Consider the following 18,522-nt stretch of genomic DNA (forward strand, 5'->3'; position numbering starts at 1 on the left):
ATGGAATGGTCTCCCTGGAAAGGTGGTGGCAGCAGAAACAGTAGATAAGTTTAAATTAGAATTAGATAGGTACGTGGAAGTTATGGAGGGGTATAGGGATGGTTGGTAGGACTTTTAGGTCGCTTGAGCATTGATGGGTGATTGTGTGCATGTGTACAGAGTGCTGTTGGTGGGGGTCTCGTCAAGGGGTGTTGTGTGGTTGATGTGTGTTTTTTTTTTTTAACCAAGCCCATGCTCCCTCCCCTCAGAGGAAAAAATAAAATCCAAAAACCCCCCAAAAAACAACACACAAAAACACCATTAAAAAAATTAATATATATATATTTTGCATTTTCTTTTTTTGATCTTGTGAAGATAAATTAGTGTGGTGTTGATGTGGCGCAGGCATGATGGGCTGAATGGCCTCCACCTGGGTCTGATTTTGTTGTGTCCTGGGTGCTGTAAGTTTTCTGCATGTGAAGACCAAGCATGTCAAGACCTTTATCAGGGATGTGTTCCATTACCAATCACCTTGCCAGCACTTGTCAAGCTAGCTGTCGCTTAGGAGTGCTGAAGCCATTTGGCAAGCACTCGGCAAGTTGATTGGTAATGGAACACACCCCAACATAAGCCCAAGTGATAAGTTCAGTTGAAAAGTCTTCTTTTGACGAGTTGTCACGGTGCATTTCACATCATTTCAGCAACTATTAGGGGCCTCTTCATGGTGGTTGTACCCAAATCTTCCCAATTCTTCACTGCTTCGTCGGGGAAGCGTGGTGTTGGTCAGAATGCCGATCAATCCCAACAGATCGGATCTTTCCCGCTTGTCAGTCTGTCTATCTCTCTCACTGTCATCACCCTGACTTCGTTAAGGCGGGGGTACACCATCCTGCATGTGGGAGATGGATCGGCTGTCACCATGCCACGAGCTTGTTCGAGAGAACTGTCTGGGCTATACAACAACAACAACAACCACTTCAATTTTGGCTTCGGTCAAACTTTGAAGTGGATTATCGTCATTTGTGTGTCAGCATCCTGCAAATTTGTTGGATCGTGATCTGCACACTTTTGTCCTCCTGAGACATTAAGATGCCGTATCCCATGTTGCAGCTTGAAACAAGCCAACCAGCCATCAGAAGAGGCACACTGATCAGTCAATACACTTTGCCTTCTCAATTAACATCGGTCCTGAGATTGTCGTTCCCTCGAAATGCTTGAAAGCAAACCATTCGTACAGAACTTTATCTTGCTGCTCCATATTTGGCTTGTGTAGAGTGCAGCACTTGTCAGCAGCTTTGACTATCTCTGACTTGGTGTATAAAATTAAAGCAACTTGTCCTTCTGGGCCTTGACATGGGCAATGGCTGACGATCAGGTTGTACTTGCACATCAACGCATTTCTATTGTCTCTCTTCTCCATTCTACAACATATGTCAATGTTTTGGTTCATTGAGAGAACAATCCTCTTCCTCTTCACATCAGTACTGCTTGACGGGGTTTCAGAAGCCATGATGCTTTGGAAGCCGTACTTCTTCTTTCCCAGAGTTTTCACTTTCATGTTCTATCCAAGGTTTGAGATGCTGTGATTGGTCATTGGGCGAAGAGAGCTGGATGCGTCATGACGACAATTAGACATTGATTTGTTGTGGTTTTTTTTTTTTTGGTACATTTAACTTCAACTTAGGAAAAGTCACCGAAGAGTTTTCAAAAGCAAGGAAGTAAATGGCTGACGCCAAAAGCCAAAATATTTTCGTGGCACCTCAGATGGTGTAGATTTACGATGGATGACGGACATGGCTCAAGAACCATGAGAAACCATAAATAACAGCTCTTGACCAAATTTTTTTTCCTGTTATGATGGGGTAATAATCAGTGAATCAGCTATGTGGTGTAAATAACTTTATTATTATTAATATTATCTAATTATTACTAAAACTCTCATCTTATATGTATGTATGCATGTATGTATGTATGTATGTATGTATGTATGTATCCGAAATACAGCCCAAACGGTACACGATAGCACAAAAACTTTACGGCCACCTTAATCACCATTCTCCTGCGTTGTGCAGTATCAAGGTTCGTTCAAATCGGGCAACGAAAAACATTATTAAAAATTACCCCCGTGTGGGGGTGACGGTCATCTCTATAATACCACAAGTTCTCAATGTTCAGTTATGACCGAAGACTACTGCGCAGCTCGACTGCGCAGTTTGGTTAAAGACGACTCGGCATTTTGGCGCGCGCACACGAAATTATATTTTGAAAATAAATACCGACGTTTACATTTCGGGTTTTGAAACTTTTGCATCTTCGCGGAAAATGTATAAATCTAAAATACCCCCGTGCGGGAGTGACGGTCATCTCTGTGAGAAAATATATAGCCTCCTGAAGGTAGGGCAGTTTTTGCAAACTTTGAAGTCACGTGACGCGAAAACGAAAGCGAATATCGAAAATCCGGCCCGACCAAATTTAGATACTGTCCCATAGATTCATATGCTACAATCAAATTGAAGTTCGCTTGAGAAATGTAGGAGGAGATAGATTTTGAAAATCGTCATTTTCGCATTTTTTGCCAACTTTGAAGTCACGTGACACGAAAACGAAAGCGAATATCGAAAATCCGGCCTGATCAAAATTTAGATATTGTCCCATAGATTCATATGCTACAATCAAATTCAAGATCGCTTTAGAAATGGCGGAGGAGATAGAATTTGAAAATTGTCATTTTCGCAACTTCGAAGGCCTCGTGACCTTGACCTTGACCTTCGGTGACCTTGAAAGTCATACCATTGTGTACGTCTCATCGACCTCTATCAGGATCACTAATGACCAGATCTCCCGCTTCAACTTCATTGTGGACGGACGGACGTACGTACGGACATTTGGTCCGGCTTTATTAGGTCATCTCGGTAGAGATGACCTAAAAATTCAATTCCAGATTCAGTCAAGTACTCTTCAGGATTATTTGATCAAAGCAAACAACTTCAGCGGTATAGTTCGCTGGAGCTATCTTTTAAAAATGATTTTTTTTTCATCAACCGCTGTCACAACGGGAACCCGACGGGTTCATGAGTCGTCTAATTATTATTATTATTATTATTATTATTATTAAACAACTTAATAACCTCGAGTGCCGATTTGTAAAGTGCCAGATAACACCGCTTTTACTTTTATAGCCATATACGCATCTGCTCCATTATTGATAGATATCAAAAAAAAATTATGTGTTGAATGTTAAAAAATTAATTAAAGCAACATAATCTCAAACCCTCCAATAGATTTAATCAAACTTAGAAGCGAACGGCTTGGTAATTAGAATGCTCCCTTAAAACAAGTTAAGGAAGCATATGAGTAAAACCACAGTAAAATAAAAAATAAAAAAACACACACACACACACACACACACACACACACACACACACACACACACACACACACACACACACACACACACACACACACACACACACACACACACACACACACACACACACACACACACACACACACACAATACAATTTGCAAGTAAATCATGTGGGGGAAGCCATAATGCCCACGAGATGCAAAGCATGTGATGGGTGATTCACATAAATATCACAAAGGAAATCAGCTCAAAGGTTATTAGTATTGTGTTTGATCAATTCACTGTAAAACAAGCCGAGAAAACGTCATACTTGAGAGACTTCATGCCAATAATGGTGTAGGCAAAGAAAACAGGATTGTATTTCACATCATTCCCACGTAGGTTGTAAAGCCCTGCAGGAAATAAACAAATAAAATACATGAGGTGGGGCAACACTTCCAGAAATGCCAGTGAGAATGACAAGGAAATAAAATAATAAAATAATATAATTATGCACATGCAAGGGCACATTGACGCACAAAATTAAATTTCCTATTCAAATGGCATAACGACCCCCCGCCACCCCACTCCCCCGCTCAAGAAGAAAGGAGTGAAGGTCCAAAGTGGTTCCAAATGCTATCAACGCAGTGTTTATAAAGCAGAAAATAATTTTTTTTTTGAAATTTAAAAATAAACCAATGTCACCCGCAGGGTGACTCGTATCTTGCCAAAAGGTGACCACGTGTGACTTCTTTAAGGTCACACTGAGGTGAACAGAGCTGCTATCCACCAGGAGTGACTCCTTGAGGAATGTCTGCCTACGAGAGATTCCGATGAGAATCGTTCTACAGAGTAACCATGAAAAATATGCGTTTTCCTCATAACGTCACCAAATGACGTCATAATGTCTCAAGCTTGACATATCTAGACAGCACTCATCGAGGTGTTCAATTTGAGGTACGACACGATATGGTTCCTAAAACTTGAAAATTTGACCTTGGGGTCAAATATGTTTGACCTGAGGCGTTAACCATGAAGGTTAAGGCCAATCACCACCAAAAATTAATCAGCTGAGCGCCAGACCATGAACTATATTCCCATGAAGTTTGAAGACGATCCGATCAAAATTACTCAAAAAATAAGGGTTTCGTCGACTCCCCTGATTTACGACAAAGTGACCTTGACCTTCAAATTTTTATGCGCTGAAAGGGACCTCTATAGGCCTCTGATATGCGAAGTTACAAAAATTTCCAATGATAACTGTGCTCTGCAGAATTTTTTATACGTGATTACAGACAAAAAAAAACAAAAAAAAAAAAACATACAAGCTGACTAACATATCTTGCAAAAACTTCGTTTTGGCAAGATAAAAATAAATCCATCAACCAACATCCACATATAAACTATAACGGAATTATTGATAGATTCCTTTTTTTTTTTTTTAAACTTCCTTTTTTGGAAAGTGTGACACAAAGAATCAACCCAGGCCATCATTAGAGCTCCACAGTGCAAGAGAATCGACAAAAGCGATACATGCAGCGAGTCCGAGCTCACTTGGAGCTGGTGGATTTGGCTGTGGCCTTCATTGCTTTCTAACACAGATCGGTCGCCGACTCTGGATAGGAGCAGCCGCACCACCGTTTGCATCTTGCAAAGTTTCACAGTGGAATGTTGTTCGAACGGGAAAGTGTGATGCGTTCAAAGGCGTAGATCAGGAACTCGCCCCATTGTTAGAAATGCCCGTGACTGGGGTGCACTCGCTTTTGGACAATGCAGATGCAAATGGAGAAGCTTTCCTTTCTGCGATGGTGGAATTTCTGGCCAGGCCTTCACAATGCTTTGGAAGTGGCTTTCATGTTTTATTATACTAGTACGTGCCCATACGTACATGATCGTACATGCATGGCCGTACATGCAAAAAAAACAAAACAAATAAAACTTTCAAACCACGTGCCAGAAACAAACAAACATAGAGGCCGTTCCTTCGCTCTCGCGTGCCCGTACAGGCGAGGCCGTACATGCGTAGCTGTACGTGCAAACCCCCCCCCCCAAAAAAAAACTTTCAAACAACCATACAGGCCGTTCCTGCGCTCTCGTAAACGACGACTGGATTGGTGCATTGTGTTTATCTATAAATGCGCATAAGAAATCTAGAAATCTATCTTTAATTCCAGCAATCTCTGTGTGTGTCTCTCTGTTTGTCTGTCTGTCTGTCTGTCTGTCTGTCTGTCTGTGACCGCCGTTTCTCGACGACCGCCGGTCCGATCCGATTGAAACTTGCCAGGAATATTGCCGGGGACCCGCGGATGTGCCTTTTCGAGGTTTGATATCAATCGGACGAGCGGTTCCCAAGTTACGGCCATTTTACTGCTTTTTCGGTGTTGAAAAGGTGTATATATGGCAGCTGAAGGTGTTGTTCCACCTTCTCACGCCGATTTTTCCCAAATTAATAATAACCGGACGACAACCGATCCGATCAGATTGAAACTTGCCAGGCATATGGCCGGGGACCCGCGGATGTGCCTTTTCAAGGTTTGATATCCATCGGTCAAGCGGTTCCCAAGTTACGGCCATTTATCTGTCGACCAATGACAAGACACGGTGCTATGACATCACGAATAACGTCACAATTGTTTATTTATTTATTTATTTTGCACGATTGACAGTCCGATCTGATTGAAACTTGCCAGGAATATTGCTGGGGACCCGCGGATGTGCCTTTTCAAGGTTTGATATTGATTGGATAAGCAGTTCCCAAGTTACGGCCATTTATCTGTCGACCAATGACAAGACCGGTGCTATGACATCACGAATGACGTCACAATTAATGTTTTTTTTTTTTTTTTGCACGATTGACGATCCGATCTGATTGAAACTTGCCAGGAATATTGCTGGGGACCCGTGGATGTGCCTTTTCGAGGTTTGGTATTAATTGGAAGAGCGGTTCCCAAGTTACGGCCATTTATCTGTCGACCAATATCTGCAAGAGAGGGGGACGGGAGAGGGGGGGATGAGAGTGGGGGCGAGAGAGAGGAGCGAGCGAGGAGGGGGAGAGAGGAAGGGCAAAACTAGGGGGGAGAGAGGGGGGCAAGAGAGGGGGAGAGAGAGAGGGGGTGGGAGTGGGAACGAGAGAGAGAGAGCGAGACGGGAGAGGGGTGTGAGAGGGGGGTCGGAGTGGAGAGGGGTGTGAGAGGAGGGGTGAGACGAGGGGGAGAGAGGAGGGGCGAGACGAGGGGGAGAGAGGAGGGGCGAGACGAGGGGGAGAGAGGAGGGGCGAGACGAGGGGGAGAGAGGAGGGGCGAGACGAGGGGGAGAGAGGAGGGGCGAGACGAGGGGAGAGAGGAGGGGCGAGAGGAGGGGCGAGACGAGGGGGAGAGAGGAGGGGCGAGACGAGGGGAGAGAGGAGGGGCAGAGACGAGGGGAGAGAGGAGGGGCAGAGACGAGGGGGAGAGAGGAGGGGGAGAGAGGAGCGGCGAGACGAGGGGGAGAGAGGAGGGGCGAGACGAGGGGGAGAGAGGAGGGGCGAGACGAGGGGGAGAGAGGAGGGGCGAGAGGAGGGGGGAGCGAGTGGGGCGAGAGAGAGGGGCGTCACAATTCTTCGTTTGATATGACGTCACAATTGACGCTGGGGACCTGAGTATGTTTCCCAGGTGTTTCCCAAGTTATGGCCATTTATGATGAGGTTGGTCCGATCGAAATGAAATAATGCCCCAATCCAGTCGTCTTTTACGCCACTATGGGCCCGTACTAGTTATTAGAATACAGTAAGTCATCACCATCCGGAAGTCCTTACGTTGTAACCCATAATGGGGAACGCAGCTGAGGATCCCTTCCCCAACGGCTACGCCTATGCAGCAACGTGTTCTGTCATTGGTAACTAAATGGCGCATCGGCCACGCCTACGCAGCAACGTGTTCTGTCATTGGTTTGGTAAATAAATGGCCATAACTTGGGAAGCACTTGTCCGATTAATATCAAACCTTGAAAAGGCACATCCTCGGGTCCCCAACAATATAGCTGGCAAGTTTCAGTTAGATCGGACCAGTGGTTGTCGAGAAACAGCGGTTACACACACAACAGGTTGGCACTCTGAAGCAGGGATTGGTAATTTGGCAACAGTGCTGGTGACAGCTCACCTACTCTTTGTGAACGACACTGTGGAATCTTTAACATCCACCAACTCGTCCCAACAGACGGGACGCTCAGTTTAAATTCCCATTCTAGAGATGACACACACACACACACACACACACACACACACACACACACACACACACACACACACACACACACACACACACACACACACACACACACACACACACACACACACACACACACACACACACACACACACACACACACACACACACACACACACACACACACACACACACACACTGCTGGAATTATACATAGATTACACGTCACCACTCAGGACTTAGGACAAAGACACCACATAAATACTAAAGAAGTGCTACATGCTTAAGGGGGCGAGGGTGAGGGGACAAATAAGGAAGAAACATCAACTTACAAGCCACTTCATCGAGGTTTGTGATAACCAACCAGAGGGTTTGCCGCTGCTCCATCTTGCTCCGTATGTGCCGAACCTTATCCTCCCAGCTCTGGCCTGAAATATATGGTACGTAAAATGAAAAATATCGTTGCATCCACAGGCTAAACAAAGTACTTGTTTCGGATAACAGTAAAGTACACGGTAGGTTTGGAATCATAAAATATTTGAATAAAAACATTTCAACAATGTGGAATTTAACTTACCAAACACACACGCACACACATACACTGAAGCGATGTGGTCATATAAAGAAAGTCTGAGGAAGCAAATTAGTGTCGTCCAAGTTTGCCAAGAAGAGCATCAATAACCAACTGCGGTATGGACAGGCACCACATTCAGGCAGATAAGGTGGGCCAGGCAGAGAACCCAGGTTTCTCTGAAGGTCATATGTTTATTTTTTAACCCAATCGTGTAATGATAATCAGCTGTGACAACTTTGGTTTCCAGAGGCCGAGAATCAAAATCCTTTACAATGCTGCCTTCTGTTCATATTTCAAACCACAACTTCTGCAACGCCAGTCCAGTGTTCTTCACACTTGATGACAACCATGCCCACAACATAGGCTTGCCATCATGAAGATTATTCTTTCTCTTGTTACCTCCATCACCAATGGTGGATGGAGACTATAGTGCCATCATGTTAAATGAATCGTCGGGTAATCATATTGGAGAATTGTCTGTTTGTTGGTTTGTGGATTTGCTTGTGTTTGTTGCCTCTGCCACAAAAGGTGAACAGAGGTTATTTTTTCACCCCTGTCTGTCTGTGAACAAACTATCACAAAAACGTTGTGGATGGATTTGGATGAAATAATTAGATTTTGGTGAAGATCCGGATCTGAGAAAGTTTTGAGTGATCGGGTCAAAAATGACATAGCAGGATATTTCATAAAGTTGTGGATGTATTCAGACAAAACTTGGTGGGTAGGTTGGGTATGTAACAAGCAAGAAATGATTCGATTTTGGTGAAGATCCGAATGTGGATCCGGATCTGAGAATTAAGTGATTCTTCAGCATTTAGTGATAGGGCTAAAACGATATAGAGTATAGCACGGTATCTCAAAAAGTTGTGGACGGATTTGGACAATACTTGGTGGTTGAGTTGGTTAGGTGATTAGAACAAGCTGATTAAATTTTAGTTCAGGTCCGAATCCAGATCCGGCCTATCAGCTGGATACAAAACGTAAACTCATCAGTTTTGCAGGGGTATGTGCTCAACCGAGTGCCCTTCTAGTTCCTTCTTTGCTGTTTTCTTATGCAAACACTCATTTCTTCTCAAAGAATGAGATTAATTTTGATGAAATAACAAACATTTAAAATAAGAAATCATTTTTAAAATGTGCAACCATCTCATGAAAAGTATGTTTCAAAGACCATTCACTTTGACCAGTCAACAATAAACATATACGAAGCTGACATTTCCTGGGAAACTGACGGTGGATTAAAAGAAAACTTGAATGCAACTAATTTGTTGTGGCTTGTAAGATCCAAATTAAAAACTGAAGGCACCAACAATTACAGCTGTGCAGCAAAAAGGAAAAAGAAAAAAAAAAAGTACTCAGGTCCAATGGTTTTACGACAAAGTGTTCTCCCTCAAGGAGCCTCCGATCACAAAATGCAGAATTAACCTCCAAAGTACCTGAAAACTCGAGACCCAGTGTGAGGAGTGGTTTGCAAGGACGTGGTGGTCGGTCAGGCCACACGGTGTCCACAAGGTTGCCTTTAGTGGCAACTAGCGAGTGCCCAGAAGTGGCGAGTGCTTTGGAAAGCATCTTCCAGCTATCTGTTAAAAAAAAACAAAAAACAAAAAGTTTGATCGGGCCAAATGTGAGTGGCAAGAAGGGGAGACAACAAAGGGTGAGAATGATCCACTGGGTATGAAGAGATATTAAACATAGGGGCAATACCTCTGGGCACTCACTTGGTAGAATTATTGATACCGAGGAGGAAGTCAACGCGGGACAGAATCAGCAAAATCTACCTTCCAATGAACCAATGTTATAGCAAATACCTATTTTGGGGGGCAACCACCCCACCCCACCCTCATAAATCCCCTTTGACTGATTTTTTTTTAAACAACGTGAAAAAACTTTGGTACATCATGGGTGATGAAGGTTATGGTCATGTTTCATTGAAATTGTGTGTCGTTTCGGAGAAGCAAGCAAATACCGTATTTTCCAGTGTGGAAATTGCGACCGTGCATTAACCGCAGCCATGTTTTTCACCCTCAAAATAAAGAATATATTGATCATTTTATTTTTAATCAAGATATAAATACGTTTGTACATTAACTTTGTACGGAACAGTGACGGAGGTATCAACATGCTTACTCCCATGTCCGCTTTATTTCGTCTAACAGTTTTATTCTCATTTTCAAGAAGTTGAAGAGAGAGGAGAGGATACCAAGAAGTTTATATTTTTTTCTTTCTTATTTTTTTAAATATTAAAAAGAGGATTTTTTGTGTTTCGAGAAAAAGGAACAAAAGACATTCATACAGGTGTCATGCACATTTCTTGTGGATTTGTGGCCCTGAAAAGGGTCGTTTGGGTTTGATGAAGCTTTTCCGCTAAACCCGAGGAAATCCTCATCAATGCTTTCCTTGTCGAAGACGGCACGTAACTCCTTGTCCAAATAAAGGTAGAGCAAGTCCCCGTCACTGTCACTTGCAGCCTCCTCCTCCCAAATGACGTCATCTTCTGTGCCGTCCATGTTGTTGGAGATGCAGAATTTCGGAAATGCTCGCTTGATGATGTCTGATGATATCTCCTCCCACACCTTGATGATCCAGCCGCAGATCATCGGAAGGTTTACTTTTCTCATCCTCCCGTTCTTGTAAATCTTCTCCTCACTCATTATCCAGTCGGACCAGTAGCGACGTAGCCCGTCCTTGAACAGCTTGTTGATGGACACATCGAGGGGCTTCGGGAACGTTGTCATCCCACTTGGGATGACGATGAGATCAGTGTTGGTCCGACGTAGTAGTGCTTTGGTGTAGTCAGTCTTGTGACATCTGAACGCATCCCAGACGAGCATGCTCTGTCCGTGGGAGAGAACACTGTCCAGCCTACTACTCCAGACCTTGCGCACCCAGTTCTGTACCAGTTCCTCGTCTAGTCAACCTCTTCTGCTATGCACGAACAATGATGCCAGCTGGAAACTTGTCTTTGGGCAGTGTCTTCCTCTTCAGCATGATATACGAGGGTGGCGCAGGCGAGCATGACGGTGAAACAGTCCTTCTCGTGACCAGTCGTGTTGATTGTCACATTGTGCTCCACCTTCACTGTGATGGTGGTGCCTCTCGGTGATGGTGGACAGACGACGTGCCATCCCATAAGCTCCCCGGCACTACGTTCTAGGTGAGCTTAAAATATAAAGATTCCTTTTCTTAAAGGACATGATTAGGATGTAAAGTATTTCCAAGATATCTCAAGTAGATCTCAACTTGCCATGAAGCTTCAATATACAATAAATGTCCAAGACAGATGTTTAAATGCAGGCCTGCACATTTCCCCTTATAAATAGTTGTTTTTGCTAAACTAAGGAGACCTTACCCCTCCCCCCTCCCCCCGCCCTCCCACCCTTGAGCACATTCATGAAGTTCGTATGCCTGTTCGTCGAATATCCGTTTATGATACAATACCTGCGTATCGGTACAAACTTATTCAAGTCGTCGTCATTGTACATTGCCTATTTTGGGTCATGGCCGATAGGAATGCACCGTGCAGATCCCTCTGCTGTTATCTGCATGGCTTTTCACGAGCTCATATGAACAGAATTCCAGTCGTGTGGATGTGGGACTACCTGCAGGAGACAGGAATGGGTCCGCTCCGATCCTGGAATTTGCAGGAAGCACTTTCACCAGCCAATCCTCCACTGACAAGGTGTCCTTTAGACCTAAACACAAAGAACACCAAGCAAGGTCATGGCAATACCATTGAAGGAAAAGGAAAAGTTATTTTTATTGGGGGAGGGGAGTGGGGGTGTGGGGGGTTTTTTTTTTCGTATTGCATAGTGTGGAACATTCCCCTTTAGCTCCAATAAATCACACATGGCAATAAACAAAGCCATCTCTTCACGCATACTGACCACTTTTCATTAGAGTCCAGTTCTCATCCATCTGCTCTGCTGCTTGCAAGAAGTAACGGCCATCGGTCCATAGAGCTGCATGCTGTTCCGTGATGACGGCAGATCCTGCAAAACGGAGATGCGAAAACAGAGAAGGTAGTAGGCTGGCACGCACGTGTACTTGTTGCTTCTATGGCTGAATGCGGAAGCCAGTGTGGACCCTTCTCCAGCTGAGAGAGGATGCCTGCAGGCAATGTTCACCTCTAATTTCCGAGTTACAGACCATTCAGGCCGCTTTATGCCCTATTAAATCAAATACCGTCAGTCTTTCCTCAACAAAAACAGACAAACATCATGTGTTCACGCAACATGACCCGATTGCATCCAAATAAAACGTCTTACCAGCGGAACCATCAAAACCAGAAACGAAGGCCCGGCGACAGTCACAAGGAGCGACATATTCACTCTGCAAAAGAGAAAAGCAGTCAACTCGATTGCTCCTTCAAAATGGATGATGTCAGTGTCTATCCACTCCAACACTCCTCTTGCTTATGGAACACAATTTCTAAACATTTAGTCCTCAAGTTGAAGGAGGTGGAGAAGAAAAAGAAGAAGAAGAAAAAGAAGAAAAAGAAGAAGAAAAAGAAGAAGAAGAAGAAGAAGAAGAAGAAGAAAAAGAAGAAGAATAAGAAGAAGGAGGAGGAGACTCCTTCACTCAGTTCAATGTCTGTCCATCGTACGAGCCTATAAAACCTAATCAACCAGCTGCATTCATCTGTACATCAAAGTCCCTCAATCAGCCCAAGTTTTGATGACAATTAAACAGCTTTTTAGTTATTTTGTTTTGTTTTTCCCCGAAGCATCAAAAAAACCCGACAGATCAGTTAAATACAAGGTATGTGCCAGTCCTGAAAAAATTAAATTAAAAATAAATAAATAAATAAATAATTTTTTCCCCATTCGATGTTGTTGGTGCTGCTGCTGCTGCTGCTGCTCCCAAGTACTCCTGCGGGATGCCCACATGATGGTCGGGAATGTCCCCAGAGCATCTTCTTCTTCTTGCGTATGGCAGCTTGGCTGCTGGGTAGCTATCATTCTTGTTGGGGCACGACTATGCCGCTAATGCTGTGCCCCTATACTACTAGACTGGTCCTCATTTTGCCGACCTCGAAAGGATGACAGGCCGAGTCAACCACACCTGGTTTTAATTCAGCGGCCAACGGGGCTCGAACTCAGGACCCTGAGATCCCAAGCCAGCCACCCTAACCACGAAGCAAACACCAAGCTTTTTGTCCCTTAAGGTGACACTTTACCTTGGACAGGTCACTACTCAATACTCGTTTTCAGTGTGCTGACAAAACAGCCCTTCAACCGGAGATGGTTGAACTCAACAAAGCCAAAGCGGAATTTGAAATTTGGACACCAACACACATTGGTGATCTTTAATACTCACAAGCAAAGGCCAATAGATGGCATAGCCACTACTCCCTTTGAGGAGGAGCATATTAAATGATGCAAAACACCTTGGGAAACACCAGGATGACAGTTTACAGTTGAGTCAGGAATAAAACCCAGACCAACAACTCAAATGTGAGTACTAGTTGTGAGCTGTCCTATCAGAATGATGAAGCAAGTACCATCAATTTATTTTTCCACTTCTACACTGGACCCAAATCAAATTTGGTTTTCTAAAGCTTACAATTCGTTTCTCCAGTAATTCTACCTTCAGTTGGACTTGAACGTGCACCTTTTGAGCTACTCATCCAGTGTCTTTACCATAAAGCTACCATCATAGTTCCATACATGATGATGGTGGAAGGGGGGAGGGGAACAGGTTCTTGAATGTTCGTGGGCTGACTCAATCCCACCTAGTTATTTCGAGCTGGGGGGGGGGGGAGGGAAGGGAGTTTAAGTAAAGTTGGTGAAAGATAGGGAGTTTGTAGAGAGAAAGCAATCACCTTTTACTTTGTGCAGTGCTGTGTTGGTGTATGAGTGTAGCTTTGTGTTTTTCGGTTGAGTGTTTTCGAGTGTCGGTTGGTTGGTGACATCATGGCGATGGTGGCTGATGTTCGCGGGTGCGTAACAGTCAATCAGCCCCTTTCATCGAGCTTTTTGCACACTTCAAGCTATTTTGGGACTGACAGCAGAGTTTGCTTTGGTGGTTACCCATAAGTTTTTGTGCGAAGGGTAAAAGAATCCTGTAAGCCTCGTCCCACCTGGCTGTGCTGGATGTCGGCCGCAGCTCCATCTCGCTGACCGCCTCTCTTGCATCATGTGTGCATGCACACTGCTCATTTTCATTCACAGAGCAGCTTCATCCGCCATCATCCACATCACAACCAATTTTGAATATCTACCGCCACACGTGACGTTATCGAATTCCTGTACTTTCCACTTCCACCTACACCTCCACTTTTTTTTTGGAGCCGTGAAATCCGTCTCCGTCTCCAGCTGTCTCCTCTATTAACCATGTTCTGATACTTTAATGCACTTGGTCATTTAAAATACATTAAGGTTTTGATTGTAACCATAATAATAATTAACCTCCGCCATCGAAGATGGACGGAGGTTACTGTTTTCACCCGTCTGTTTGTTTGTTTGTGAACAGTATTACGGAAAAACTCCTGGACGGATTTCGACGAAACTTGGTGGGGGGATTAGGTATGCTCCAAGGATCATGCCATTAGATTTTGGACTTGGTCCAAAGTTCAATATGGCCGCCATTTTGAAAAAAATATTTGAATTTTTGTTTTTGCATTTCTACATGTTTTAAGTGATTTCCAACCCCCCCAAAAAAATTTGTTAGGGAAAAAAAACAAAACAAATTTTGCAACTTTTTTTTCAAAAAAAATTTCGATTTTATTTTTTTGGCATTTCTACATGCGCGTCGATCTAGTTTAGTTTATTCAACCGTGGTTCAGGAGAGACTGATCCGTTTTGACCTACAATGAATAGGATATCAGGTTCACTTAAGTGACCCAGCAGTATTGGCAGCGGAGGTTTTGCACTCTACCGAGTGCTCCCCCTTGAGTTAACCTCCGCCATCGAAGATCGGAGGTTACTGTTTTCACCCCTTTCTGTTTGTTACTTACAAAATCTAAAGATTTCGTAAGTATATTGATGCCTTCAGTTTCTGTTTGTTTGCTTGTTTGTTTGTAGGCACGATAACTCGAGAACGGAAGGAGCTACCAATGTCAAATTACACCACGTGATTCAGGAGGGTGATGGCTAGTGCTGATCAGATTTTGGTCAAAATCGGTCAAAGGTCAAGGTGAGGTCAAATATTCGATTTTTGATGGTTTGGTACAGATAACTCGAGAACGGAAGAAGCTACCAATGTCAAATTACACCACGTGATTCAGGAGGCTGATGGCTAGTGCCGATTAGATTTTGGTCAAAACGGTCAAAGGTCAAGGTCACAGTGAGGTCAAACATCCAAAAAATGATAACTCGAGAACGAAAGAAGCTTCCAATGTCAAATTACACCACGTGATTCAGGAGGGTGGTGGCTCGCGCTGATTAGATTTTGGTCAAAATCGGTCAAAGGTCAAGGTCACAGTGAGGTCAAACATCCAAAACATTCGATTTTTGATGGTTTGGTGCAGAATCATCGTAGAAACTTCTGGTTTGCGTCGCTACCTTCTCAAGAGACAGCTTTTATTAGACAAGGTCAGAGGTCAAGTTGACGATTTCGTAAGTACCAGTCTGACTGCTTGTTTGTTTGTTTGTGAACAGTATTACGGAAAAACTCCGACGGATTTCGACGAAACTTGGTCGGGGGCGGGGGGTTATGTATGGTCTAAGGATCATGCCATTAGATTTTGGACTTGGTCCCCCCCCCCAAAAAGAATTGTTCGAGAAAAATTTTTTTTTTTGCATTTCTATATGTTTTAAGTGATTTCCAACCCCCCCCTTGCAAAAAAAAATTCACAGAAATTTTTTTTTTTGCATTTCTACACGTTTTTAGTGATTTCCAACCCCCCCCCAAAAAAAATTGTGAGAGAAAAAAATTTTTGCAACTTTTTTTCAACAAAATTTCGATTTCTTTTTTTTTGCATTTCTACATGTTTTCAGGTATTTCCAACCCCCCCCCCCCCAAAAAAAAATGTTGGAGAAAAGAACTATAACTGTCAGCACTGTTGACATCATATTTAATGAATAAGATATAAGGTTCACTTGAGTGACCCAGCAGTATTGGCGGTGGAGGTTTTGCACTCTCCCGAGTGCTCCCCCTCGAGTTGCTGTTGTTTTTAAAATAAGAAAAGCATTTTTAATTTTATCCGTCATTTCTCCTTTTCATTTCATTCAGTTTAAATTCCAAGTCATTTTATTATCTATTTTCTCACGCAATGCCACACGAATAGAGAAGGTGGGAGGGGGTTGGCAGGTAATTGTGATTTTTTTTTTCCTTCATCCACACGACTCATCAGTTACGGTTTGCAAATCTCGTTGAAAGTCCTACCTTTGTAGTTACTTTTACTGCATATCTCCCCCTTGTTAATGCCATTCTTAACATTTATTATCATTCTTCTTTGTGAAGTGCTTCAAAGTAGTTTAAAATGAAAAGTCTTTATACAGGAAATAAATAATTGATCGATTTTAAAAACATCAAGTCAATGAGTTTCTATCCCTTTAAAAATGCGATGTAAATCATTAGTTTGGGGAACAATTAAAAAGCTGCTCACTTCGTCATCGATTCTACCCCCGTTTCGTAACAAGACAGTCACTCGTTGCTGGCTTTAACTTCTGTTCGCAACATGTGTCAAACAGAAGAATCAGTGACAAACTACTTCCACTTCACGGTTCCCGTGTGACGCTGAACACTCATATGAAGTCAATTTTACGGAAATGGTTTTAAAAGGTCAGAAATTCAATTTAAAACTCCTTTATTATATAATTCCCTTTTTCGGGGGTGGGACAAACTTAAAAAAAAATCATTTGTAAGTGTTAAAGTCAACTTTCTGCTTCAGATTAATCGTCTCAACGAGCAAAGAACCCATCCTTATGGACATTCTAATTCCCCCGCATAATGCTATCAGTCAGAGAAATGCTGCAACTTAGTACGACTTCCAATACTCCCACCCGCCGGTGATGGCGCTATGCCAACACATTTGCAAAGGGAATTTGCATCCTCCCCCACCTTGAAGTACCTGGACTATCAATTTTTTTTTTTAACTGCCAAAAACCTTCCCGGGCAGACCCCAAGAACAACCACAGGTTTTCAACCCATTCCATTCAGCGATTCAGCAGTGCATAGACATTAAACAAACACTTCTCAAGATACATATGCATATATGAAAACTAAAACACAAAAGAAACTTACCACCTTTTAAACCTTCAAACATCAACAATAACACTGCGTGTAGTAAATGTGTGAACTTATTTGTGGACAATAGTGTCCTCATTGTCAGATGGTCACTTGAACCTTCAATGGTCACTTCATAGCACAGCTGTTGAACAGCCGTTTTGACTGTCAGTGATTAGCCAAGGGGTACGGGATAATTTCAATGAGCTGCACGTGATGTCTTGATATTGGCTTTAAAAAGGCCAGTGCAAAATGGGCATTTCAATCAATACAACATGCCACGATTGTCAAGGGATCAACGGCAGTGTGCCTTGGGCATACTGCAAGGTGGATTAAGCTACCGTGAGGTGGCACGTCGCCTTGGCTGTTCACACCAGACGACATCGGCCCTGGTGGACAGAGACACCCTCCACAACTCTGCAGATGACAGACCTCGATCAGGGAGGCCCTGAGTCACCACTGAAAGGCAGGACAGGCAGGTGGTCCTAAGTCAGATGGCTTCAGACATTGAGGACTGAGTGGGACAGAATCCAGCAGGAATCCATCCAAAGACTGGTAGGCAGTATGCGCTGACGATGCACTGCCTGTATCCAAAACAATGGTGGCCACACACGATATTGAAAGGGGACTAACATTGCACCCTGTGCTGTTTTGTACTTTAGAACAAACTTATGAGATGGTGTATCTTGGTCAAAAACTTGACATGTCATTAATAAAATGCAAATGTTTCAATTAGCAATTGTTGGTTTTGTTTTATTTTGAACTGTTACAATTTTATTACATTTCAAAGAAGTGGAAAGTTTCCTTTGCATTTCAGTGTATATATATATATATATATATATATATATATTTATATATATATATATGTATATATGTATATATATATATATATATATACATATACATATATATACATATATATACATACATATACATATATATACATATATATACATATATATATATACATATATATATATATATATATATATATATATATATATATATATATATATATATATATATATATATATATATATATATATATATATATATATTAGTGAAGTACCAATGCAATGCACAGGAGGGGGCTGACATCTCCAAAAAAAAACAAAAACGTTTTCACCAATAAATTCTACATTCCTGTGCCATCTTCAGTCGAATGTCAGGCATGGATAGCCGGTTCATGAAGGACTAGGGCAAAAAAATTAAATAAAGTAGATCAAAAAAATTAACTTACTGCAGCTGACCC

The 18,522-nt window shown here is 42.7% G+C and overlaps 1 protein-coding gene across 4 annotated transcripts in view; it reads right to left on the reverse strand.

The window, feature by feature from the left end:
* The window catches only part of XPNPEP1 (X-prolyl aminopeptidase 1), a 65,846-nt gene that overhangs the window by 30,485 nt on the left and 16,839 nt on the right, over positions 1-18,522 (reverse strand). For all 4 annotated transcript variants that reach the window (XM_085877156.1, XM_085877161.1, XM_085877163.1 and 1 more), the window contains 6 exons: positions 12,368-12,431; positions 11,987-12,091; positions 11,702-11,794; positions 9,539-9,682; positions 7,861-7,956; positions 3,658-3,739 (listed from right to left, as the gene is read on the reverse strand). In XM_085877156.1, the coding sequence (XP_085733282.1) occupies positions 3,658-3,739; positions 7,861-7,956; positions 9,539-9,682; positions 11,702-11,794; positions 11,987-12,091; positions 12,368-12,431 (584 nt within the window). The remainder of the gene's footprint in view (positions 1-3,657; positions 3,740-7,860; positions 7,957-9,538; positions 9,683-11,701; positions 11,795-11,986; positions 12,092-12,367; positions 12,432-18,522) is intronic.

This window comes from Eptatretus burgeri, chromosome 1 (genome assembly GCF_056783735.1).
Source record: "Eptatretus burgeri isolate ZD-2024b chromosome 1, Ebu_testis_v1, whole genome shotgun sequence".
NCBI lineage: Eukaryota > Metazoa > Chordata > Myxini > Myxiniformes > Myxinidae > Eptatretus > Eptatretus burgeri.